Here is a 10,875-nt window from a genome sequence, read left to right as displayed (position 1 = left end):
AATTGGTCCCAAAGTTGATGATTTGTAACTTAGTCATTAATTTGAAAAATGACGTGACAATTTGTGATTGGTCCAAAATTTTTCATTCAACGCTTGCTTTTTGCAAAGATTTGCCATACAAGAATAAGTGTCCTTTTCTCAAAAGATTCAAATTTGAAGAACATTGGACTTTACATGACTCTTGCTTTACGATTATTAAAGAAGCTTCTTTTTGGAACTCTAATTCATCTAATCCTGAAGATTTTCAATCTAATCTCTCTTCAACAGCCAACAAACTTTCTATTTGGAGCCGATCATTATCTAATTCCTTCAAATGAAAAATTGAGGTTTGTAAATCCCATATTTCTTCAACTTATTCTCCACTTGGAGAAGGAGCTTGACCATCTCCTTTGAGAAGAAATCTATTGGAAGCAAAGATATAAAAAATCTCGATTAAAATAAAGGGTATCTAACACCAAATGGTTCCATAAAAAAACAACACCAACAAGGAAAAAGAACGAAATTAAGAGTGTTTGTGATAATTCTAACTCCTTATTTCAAGATCCAATCTTAATTGATCAAATTTTTACTTCTTATTTCGAGGAAATTTATACATCATTCAACCCTTGTTCTGATAATATCAATAAAATTACTGATAAGGTTCCATCAGTTATCGCAGATGATATGAATAGAGCTCCCATCGCTCCCATCGCTCCCTTCTCTAAATCTGAAGTGGAATTAGCCATAAATCCAAAGCCGCATGACCAAATGTTTTTCTTGCAATCTTTTATTAAAAAAATTTACTTCTCAATTTTATGTAATGTCTATTATAAAATTGTTGCTAAAGTTTTCAATAATAGATAGTGGTATTCATGGGTTGGGTTGGGTTGAAATACTTTTTAGACCCAATTCAATTTTTCGGGTTGTAAATTTTTTCAACCCAAATAACCTTTATTAAAAAATGAACCCAACCATAAAATATTTGGGTTGGGTTGGTTCGGGTTAATCGGATCATTTATTTAAAATTTTATTATAAAAAGAAGCAAAATGTAAATATATAAAAATCTAATTTAATTATTTTCATATATTTAATTAAGATTAACAACTCAATTTCAATTTATATAGTGAAAATTTTCTTTCTAAAGTGCAAAGAAACTACTTTTAAGAGTTGTTGAAAAATAAATTATTCAAAAAATATTGAAATTAAATAAAATTAAAATGAATATATATATAAATAATTGTGTTATAAGTAATAAAAAATATAATTTTTTAAGCTAATAATAAATTCGGGTTGGTTCGAGTTGATTTGGGTTATATTAAGTGAACCCATGAACCAACTCGACTCATAAAATTTTCATTTATTTGAACCAATCCAACCCAAATGAGTTAATAACCCAACCCAAATCGCATAAATTGGATTGGATTGATCGATTTTTTGGAGTCATCGAGTTTGTTGAACATCGTATTAATAGATTAAAGTCTATTCTAGCAAAAGTGATCTCTACACCTTGATCAGCTTTTTTTATGATTTAGCAGAAAGAAAGGAAAAAAGGTGTGCTAAAATGATAAGTTTTTCTTTAAAGAATGAAGTGATAATTTGATTTCATTTCCCAAAACAACGGTTAACGGCAAGCCACGCAAAACCCTTGATGGAAAGAATGTTCGCTTTGATTTTGAACCAAACCTTCAGGCGAGCGATTTTCCTCTTCACAACTCATAAATATCTCCAATTCTCACCTTCTCGTCTTCAACCCACATTTCTGCTTCAATCGAATCCACAGCAACCTCGCCCACTCCATGGCGATGGATCTTTGCTCCAATATGCTACGATTTTCTCGGCCTTTTTCCCCTTCTGCTTTTGGAGTTTCAGCTCATCGGCGACCCATTTTCGCACAAAGCTCCAGCAGTACTCAACAACCCATTTCCATTGGCTCCGTATCTCTTAACAACAACGATGCCTTCCCAGGTCCTTTCTTCACTCTCTTTTTCTCCCTTTTATTGCCGTTTTTCTTTGATTAGATGGGTTTTCATGAATGGTCTTCCAAGTGAATATGTAACTATTGAGAAGCAATTGGAGCTAGTTTCGTGGAATAGAACTTTCCCTTTCATCGGTATTCATGGAGTCTGCTATTCTGTTTTCCATATGATTATGCCTTATTATGTCTTGACGTTTTTTTTAAAAAAAAAATCTTTCCTCTGCTCTATATGATCATTGGTTTGCTCTTTTCAATTCCAGATTATTTTTCTTTCCTAAAGAGTTATTCATAGCTTTCCTTGAGAATTTAGTTGCTTAGTACATGTGTATTTGTAGTTCATTCAACTTTGTCATTGTTTAATTTCAGTACAAAGTACTGTCAAAGGTGCAAAAAGCACCCTTGTAACTTGGTACCCTTTTCTTTTCTCTATTTATTTGAATTTTTAATAATCGAGTATCAGGGAGCCTCATCACTTCCATTATGCTTTGTGCCTGAACCATACTAACTTCCGAGGAGGCTTTGCCCACTTAAGGCCATCTTTAGGAGACGATGATGGATTTAATTATTATAGTTTCGTTTTATAATCATTTGGTTTTTTGTTTTTGAAAGTTAAGCTTATAAACACTGGCTTTACCTATAGTTCTTAAAATTTTGTTTTTGTTTTTGAAATCTAGCAAATAATTCAACTGTTTTTTTTGAGAAGTGTAAATGAACAATAAGGAATCAAACACAATTTAAAAAAACATATCGTTATTTAGAAGTGCCTGAGATTTTACTGGAGCTTGAACTAAAATGTTCAACGATATTTCCGAAACATCACGACTGCTTACAATGGGACACCCTTTTGACTTTTGAGGGTCAACCATGAGAGACTGCCATTGCTTGTGCTCACTCAGTTGTGGTTTAATTTGCAGGGAAGGCAGAGGCCGATGTTGTAGTAATTGGGAGTGGCATTGGGGGGCTTTGTTGTGCAGGGCTGTTAGCTAGATATGGACAAGATGTTCTTGTTTTGGAAAGTCATGATTTACCTGGAGGTGCCGCTCATTCTTTCAATATTAAGGGCTACAAGTTCGACTCTGGTCCATCTTTGTTTTCGGGGTTTCAGTCGCGTGGTCCTCAGGCAAATCCACTTGCCCAAGTAATGTCACTGACTGCATATCTTGCCATTTATCAAATAATGAATAAACATCTAGAATATCTAATATTGTTTTTCATAATGGAGTCAACTCGTTTTTCTTCACTGTTGATGAAGATTGAAAAGTTCATGAGTAACTCAGTAGAGCTTATCAGTAAATGTTGTTTTAATACAACTAATTAAAGTAGCAGGAATGTCGCAGTTATCTTGAGAAACAAAATAATACAGAGATCCATGAGTTTTTTTCCCCATATCATAATCTTATGTCAAGTAATCTCTTCTGTTACCTGAATCAATTTAGTGTTCTGATGAATGATACGAATAAAATGGATTTAAGTGACTATTGAGTTCGGATAGTCTTGATTGTAATTCTTTTCTTGTGAATCATTGAATGGTCATAACATTGGCATGAAGATATGGAGATTCAATTTTCATTTCTAGTGTTCTGCGCCTGTCTTTTCCAGTGTTAACATTATCAACCTATTATTCATAAGTCGTCAACAATTACTAAGTTTCAACTTTATATGCTACTTAATTTTCCATAACCTTTTTATTTGATCACCGGAAAGTTAGGGGCTCCACTCCGTCCTTTATATGCTCATGCCCCACTAATCCTCTAGTGGGTGAACATCACAAACCCTTATCATCAAGACACCCAAAAGTCCATAATTTGGCACCTCCTTGTGTGTTATTTTTTTCAGGTCTTAGATGCACTTGGTGAGTCACTTCCTTGTGCCAATTATGATTCATGGATGGTCTACATACCTGAAGGAGAATTTTTATCACGCATAGGCCCCACAGAGTTTTTCAAGGTGGATATCAGACATTAAGTTGGTAACCCATTTTATTTCTTTTTCCATTTGCATAGTTTTGATAGGAAAACTTCTTTTTCAGGCACGTATTGCTTGTTCAATCACGTAGAAAAATGTGTATCCATTACAATAATAAGCACCCAAATCAACTACATCCATGAGATTGTGATGTCAAAATTGAAAAGAACAGGGAACTAAGCAATGTTTAGTCTGTTGCATTCAGGATCTTGAGAAGTATGCAAGTCCAAATGCTGTTCAAGAATGGCAGAAACTACTAGTAAGAATGTAGTTGTCTTTTTATCTATTTCATTGCAGAATTTTTTTATTTTGAGTAGGATATCATTTAGTTTCCATGCTTAAAGATGTATATGTTTTATTCAAAATGAAGTTGCTTCACAGGAAACCATACTTCCACTGTCTGCTGCAGCAATGGCTCTACCACCTCTATCAATTCGAGGTGATTGGGGTGTTCTTTCAACAGCTGCAGCAAGATATGCTCCATCTCTCTTGAAATCTTTCATTCAGATGGGCCCTCAAGGTATTATTGGTTCAACCAAGCTTCTCAGGCCATTCTCAGAAATCATCGACTCGTTGGAACTTAAAGACCCTTTCATTCGAAATTGGTTGGATCTATTGGCTTTCTTACTTGCTGGAGTGAAAACAAATGGCATATTATCAGCAGAGATGGTAAATATTGTCATGAAGCTTTATAAGAACCAAATATGAGACCAGTCAGTTTTTGTATTAATGCATCTAGTAATCAATACATGTTATTGAAAAGAAAATTCTGTGGTTATTTTAATAGCTTATTGTGTGATCTTAAAATCTAAATCGATGTCGCCAATGACCAAGTTCAGAAGTCATGTGCTGATGGTAAAACTTTTCAGTAGTTTATTTTAGTCGATATTTGGGAGCTCATTTGTTCATAAGGTAAACTGAACCACAGTTTCCTTTCCTCTTTCTGTTCTCTTTGGTCTGTTAAAGAATCTTGGAACCTTCTTTTTCTGACATTGCCTTCTTATTCCCATTTTGCCCAGATACAATATAATAAGCCATAACTTTTCTATTTTTTTGGGCCCTCATATTTAAATGCCACCATGATTAATATATGCATTTATTTTTCTTCTACATTTCAGATTTATATGTTTGCTGAATGGTATAAGCCTGGTTCCTGTCTCGAGTATCCTCTTCATGGAAGTGGGGCAGTTGTTAATGCCCTTCTTCAAGGCCTGCAAAAATTTGGCGGGCGTATCTCTCTTGGAAGTCATGTTCAGAACATTATAGTGGAGAATGATCGGGCTGTTGGAGTCAAGCTAAAGAGTGGTCAAGTAAATTTTATGGAATCAATCCAAGTCAATGTTAAAGAAACATCAATAGTATCCGCTTCATTTAGAACCCACTAATGTCATGATTGAACATGTTGCAGTTTATACGTGCAAAGAAAGCTGTTGTGAGCAATGCATCGATGTGGGATACACTGGCCTTATTACCTGAAAGCGCCGTTCCAAAATCATATCGTGATAGGATAAATACGATTCCACAATGTGAATCGTTTATGCATCTTCACTTGGGCTTTGATGCAGAGGTGGGTGATGTTTGCAAAATATATATTTATTACCATTCTTTTTCCACTGAGACACAATCCTTCTACTAGGAGAGGATACAGTGCTTTTCTTTACAACCACACGTTATTGATGATTTTGCTTTTCTATGGCTTTAATTCCCATTCCATGTTCTAAGGGACATGACAATTACTATGGTTTTAATGTAAAAAGCTAATTTCATGTTTTTATCCGCTAGACTCAAGAGACATCGAGGATTTTAAATTATAAGTTTTCAACAAACTTAGACCGTGGACATTTTCTTTGCAACCACACGTTATTGATGATTTTCCTTTTCTTTGAGTTTCGAGCTTAGGCTTCAGAAGCCTATTGCACTAAGTGTTCTTGCTCCCTAAAAAACACTTGGTTCAAGATTATGAAGTTTTGTGCATGTCTTTTTCAGGATATTCGTGACGATCTGGGAATTCATCATATAGTTGTTAATGATTGGGATAGAGGAGTCGATGCAGATCAAAACGTGGTTTTGATATCTGTACCAAGTGTTCTTAGTCCGGATCTAGCACCCCCTGGAAAACATGTATTACATGCATACACACCAGGAACTGAACCATATACTCTTTGGGAAGGACTTGACCGTAGGAGCTCTGAGTACAAAAATCTCAAGGCTGAAAGATCTGAGGTAAGTTATAATCTTATGAACTAGTGGTTGGATCTTTTCGTTGCTTCAAGATAATGTTTTCTGCCAGTACTATAACTAAATAAGTGTTTACCTTTTAACTTCTACAATATCCTTTTCAAAAGTTCCTGCTTATCGTTTCAACTATTTTAGTTTAGGTCTTTTAACTTTGTACAAAAACCTATTTAGACTTTGACTTAAAAGACTTTTCTCATATAAAACTTCAAGTTGAAAACAAAAATATCAAAGAGTTTGAGCAAGTAAATGAAATAATCAAAACAAGTGAGTATGGTTCAGCTGGTATAAAGATATTGTTAGCAACCTATAGAACTTTAGATACTTCAAATTGTGCGAAGAATTGATATCAAATATGTACTCGATATTGATACGTCTAGATACGTAAAAGATACGTGATTAAAGTATTTGAATTTATTATTTTATTTTTTTTTAGTTCGGATACGTATGTTCCCTTTCAGATACATGAAGGGAACACACAAGCTTTTTTTTTTTTTTTCCAAATTGATTTCAGGGTTTTAAATGTCCAACTTAAGCCCATTTTGTTCAATCCCATTATAATCAGTCAATCTAGCAGCCCACAAGATAAAAGATTTCAGAATATCTTTCTCATCTCTTCAACTTCAAATTTCAGCTTCGATCTCACGCTTTTTTCTTTTTCATTTCTCCGAACTTCAAACTTCAACTTCAACTTCAACTTCAACTTCAACTTCAACTTCAACTTCGAAGTTCCTCTTCGTTGACTTCAATATTATGTTATTAAATTGGCATTTTATGCTTTTTGGTGGATTACATTTAGCATCTTTATATTAAACTTACATGTATAAAGAAAATATATAAGAATAAATGACATATCGTCGATGTATCTGTATCTTAATTTTTTAGAAATTGGTATATCGTCATATCCTATTGTTTTCGTATCTCATATATGTATCTGTGTCTGTACTTCATAGTTAACGATCAAGAAATCTGTTGTTCGTCTCCCCACCGTTAGAGTTTAAACTTAAACTATTTTTATAGGTGATGTGGAGGGCAGTTGAGAGAGCCCTTGGAGCAGGTTTCAAGAGAGAAAAGTGTGAGGTGAAGTTGGTGGGAACACCATTGACTCATCAAAGGTTTCTTAGAAGAAACAGAGGAACATATGGGCCAGCAATTGAAGCAGGAAAAGGCTCTTTTCTTGGGCATTCAACTCCCATTCCTCAGCTTTACTGCTGTGGGGATTCCACTTTCCCTGGCATTGGAGTCCCTGCTGTTGCTGCCAGTGGTGCCATTGTTGCCAATTCTTTAGTCTCTACTTCTCAACACTCTCAGCTTCTTGATGCAATTGGGATTTGATTTCATTTTCCTGTTTTCATTTTGGCATCTTTTTACTTCCTTTGTACTCTACTTACCATCTTCTGTAAAATTGTATTATATTATGGATTCAATATAAAAGTTCAATCCTCAGTGTGTTGGGTTCTCTTCTTTTGAAAGTTTTTCTCTTCTTTAGAAAGTTTAGTACATGTTTTGAGGCAACCCGATGAAAACAGAAACTTGAAAACAAGAAATTTAATGAAAATAGGGTTATATTTCATGTTTTTGTATATGTATTTCGAAGTATATTAAAAAATTAGTTCAAAATGTGTTTTATAATATATATTTAAACCATATACCTAATTATATGTATAGTTACTCACTAAATATTAGGGTGAATATTAATATTATTAATTAATTTACAAACTTGATTTATGTTACTAATTTTGTATAATCATTATTTTCTAATATCATGTAATTTATAATTTATTATATAATACATATTTTTATTTAACAAAAATAATTGAGTTTATCAGATGAAATACTATTCTTGATAATGTTTTTCTTTTCTTTTTCGGATCACAGAATTCGTAAACAATTTCTAAAAACATAATCTAAACAACCTATCAAATGCATATTCGCTAAACTCGATCAATTTGAAACTATAAAAAAATAATTTAAATTGCCTATCAAATAAAACCTTAATTTTTATCTTTGAGTGGACTTAGTTTTTCTTTTTATCCCGAAATACTCAAATTTAGTGATAAAATGATGATGTGATGCTAAAATAACTACATTAGGTTAATTGATTTGTTTGCTCATTGCTCCTCCATCTCATAATTCACATGGCTTCACTTGCAAGAATTTACTCGACTCAAAATACAAAATAGTTTGTTGTTATTGATAGGCCATTGGTACTTGAAAAAAAGTGTTAAAAATATATTGACAAAAGGGAGTGCTAGGACTTGATTAGGGGAAAATCAATATATACAAAACTGAAATTAAAATTCACAAATTGACAAAACATTAGTAATCAAAGAAAATGGGCATTTCCTAATCATACACAATAAATTGATGCATCTCTTTCAAACAACTTCACTGAACATTCAGATGTAAATTAAGCTACAACTAAAATGGCCAAAATAGTTATAGTTTTCTAGATTTATTCTCTAGAATCAATCTAGTTTCAATGGCCTCAAAATTAACCTATATTTGTCTTACTTCAAAATGACAATATGGAGGAGTGAACTTAAATCCTGAATTGCATCGACACTGTGTATAATCTTAACAGTTTGGCATAACACCATGTACAAGTATTAAACTAAAATATCACAAACACATGAGATTTGTTTATGAAACCTATACACATCTATACAAGTATTTACTTCATAGGAAACATCAGCTCAAAACAAAAAGTATGATGATTGTGCAAAATATAGCACAAACAGAAGATGACTATACTCACCATCTGTGATTCTGTTCTTCCCAATTATCTACAAGACTAAACAAACTGTATTTTGTTACTCCCAAAGCTGTTTTTTTGCGCTCCATTGATTACTCTCGGTTCTATCGATCCTACCACAACCGTTCGCTGCAAACTCTTCAGAGTATCCATATTTGTTCCACACTCCAATTCCTCTTTGCTGTCTACTAGATGTGTGGTGGCTAACATTAGGTCCCATCAGACTCCTTCCAACGTCGGTCCTACCTATAGGCGGTGATGGCGAAAGGTTCATAGGAACTCTTTCAGGGGCATTAGATCGGCTAAACTCTGGTGGCAGTCTTGCAGACTGGTAGCTATTATGATGCTGCTGCTGCAGCGGGTTTTGTTGATAGTGGTAATGGCGTTGTTGGATGTGGTGTTTACTAATTGGAATGGCAATGGTGGGAGGTTGAAGGTTGTTGGAACTGCAAAGGCTAGGAGAGCTATGGACCTTGTGCATAGGCGGGCGACTTGGTTTCATGCTATTCCAAGAGAATGCTTCTTGAGCCATAGATTCTGCCGTTTGGGTGTCCGGAGAAGACGATTTTGGAGATGAACAAGCAGATGAAATGCTGAATGTAGGGCGGTTAGCATTAGTAGGGGAGAGTTTTGCGCTGGTGGAGGAGCCAGAACGTACAATGCCATTGATGGCTTCAAGATAACGTTGCTCAATTTGATGGGGATCAGCGGAGAACGGTTGAGCCTCAATAACAATTGGGTTTGAAGGAAATAAAAAACACCGAAGCTTAGGAGTTCCTTCGCTTTCGAGCCGATCATATTCATCAAGCATATGCTTTAAATCCTCATCAGACCTCACAGAGACCAAAACATCAAGATCCTCAGGAAACAACTGATACTTTAGCACCATATCTCCATCAAACAGAGCAGTCAGTTTCTTCATTAGATCTGTTGAACATGCCAAAATTATGTGAAAGAAGATCAAAACGTATTCTAAATCCACTAAACTTTATTCTAGAGAAGAAAGTGATAAGGTATTCAAGGAATATAAAGTTTGTTTGATTCTAAACAAGATTGAGTAGAATAAGAGAAAACACAAAACGAAAAGTTTGATAATCTTTTATATTGTTTAGATTAATAATTAAATTGTTTTTACTCTCCCACTAAGTTAAGAATATTATTATCAATATTTCTATTCATATTGAATTAGATAATAACATTTTTCTATATTTCACAAGTATTTATAAAAGATATCCATAGATATATAATATCAATATCCGACACTTCAATTTAGGAAGATATTGACATATTGACAGATAATTTCATCGTTATTGAACTTTCTAGGGAGATCATCAAAGCAACAGAATTTTCCAGACGGTAACAGAATCATCATCAAAAAAAAAAAAAAAAACCCCCAAGAAAACTTAATAAGAATCACAATGGAAAAATAAGGGGGGGGGGGGGGGGGGGGAAGAAAATCGAAGAACAGAAAACCTGGGAATTTTGATATCGCGAGGCAAAGCAATAACGCGCGTCTCGCCGCCAACATACTTGAGATGGCCATCGGTGGGGCGAGGAGGATCTTGCCGCCATAACTACAAAGAAACTTCAACTTGCTTCTAGGGGACAATGATGGGGTTTCATCTCCTTCGGGAAGCCATTGATCGTTGAAGTGGGTCGGCACAGAAGAAGAAATGTGAAATGGGGTTTGAGAACCGTCAAAATGGGAAAAATCAGAGACGGGAATCGTTGAGTTTGTTCAGAAACTGGAAAAAGGGAAAAGAGAAGAGAACGGAAAGAAAGGAGGAAGAAAATGGAAAGAGAGATATGAGGAAACTAATTTAATCCTAAAATGGATAAATTCCTCATCAAAATTCCAACTGAACATGTCAATAACTGAATTTCATTTTTTTTTTTTGAATTTTTTCTCTCAAATTCCTTTCTGTTGGTTTTCTTTTTTTTTTTCTTTTTTTTTTTAATTATTTT

At 34.2% G+C, this 10,875-nt stretch overlaps 2 protein-coding genes across 2 annotated transcripts; one reads left to right on the top strand and one right to left on the bottom strand.

Annotated features, from left to right (window-relative positions):
• Positions 1 to 1,586: 1,586 nt before the first annotated feature.
• On the top strand, positions 1,587 to 7,620 carry LOC120091454 (prolycopene isomerase, chloroplastic). The gene is made up of 9 exons (XM_039049488.1): positions 1,587 to 1,945; positions 2,870 to 3,093; positions 3,792 to 3,902; positions 4,126 to 4,179; positions 4,302 to 4,589; positions 5,039 to 5,230; positions 5,329 to 5,487; positions 5,907 to 6,143; positions 7,176 to 7,620. Exons 1-9 carry the CDS (start codon positions 1,777 to 1,779, stop codon positions 7,488 to 7,490), a joined length of 1,749 nt encoding a protein of 582 aa, XP_038905416.1. The 5' UTR covers positions 1,587 to 1,776; the 3' UTR covers positions 7,491 to 7,620.
• Positions 7,621 to 8,674: 1,054 nt separating this feature from the next.
• On the bottom strand, positions 8,675 to 10,639 carry LOC120090601 (the record flags this gene model as incomplete). The annotated part of the gene is given in 3 exon segments (XM_039048322.1): positions 8,675 to 9,846; positions 10,394 to 10,468; positions 10,471 to 10,639. Coding segments are annotated over 3 exon segments (1,122 nt in total), but the record flags the coding sequence as incomplete, so codon positions are not given.
• Positions 10,640 to 10,875: the final 236 nt, after the last annotated feature.

Source organism: Benincasa hispida, chromosome 11, assembly GCF_009727055.1.
Source record: "Benincasa hispida cultivar B227 chromosome 11, ASM972705v1, whole genome shotgun sequence".
NCBI classification, from domain to species: domain Eukaryota; kingdom Viridiplantae; phylum Streptophyta; class Magnoliopsida; order Cucurbitales; family Cucurbitaceae; genus Benincasa; species Benincasa hispida.
This window is presented reverse-complemented; position numbering and strand designations above follow the sequence as displayed.

Excerpts from the sequence above, each read along its gene's own strand:
- LOC120091454 (XM_039049488.1), top strand. The coding sequence starts at position 1,777 with ATGGCGATGGATCTTTGCTCCAATATGCTACGATTTTCTCGGCCTTTT. Across the intron at positions 3,094-3,791 it reads AGGCAAATCCACTTGCCCAA|GTCTTAGATGCACTTGGTGA; the intron begins GTAATGTCACTG and ends TATTTTTTTCAG. Across the intron at positions 3,903-4,125 it reads GCCCCACAGAGTTTTTCAAG|GATCTTGAGAAGTATGCAAG; the intron begins GTGGATATCAGA and ends TGTTGCATTCAG.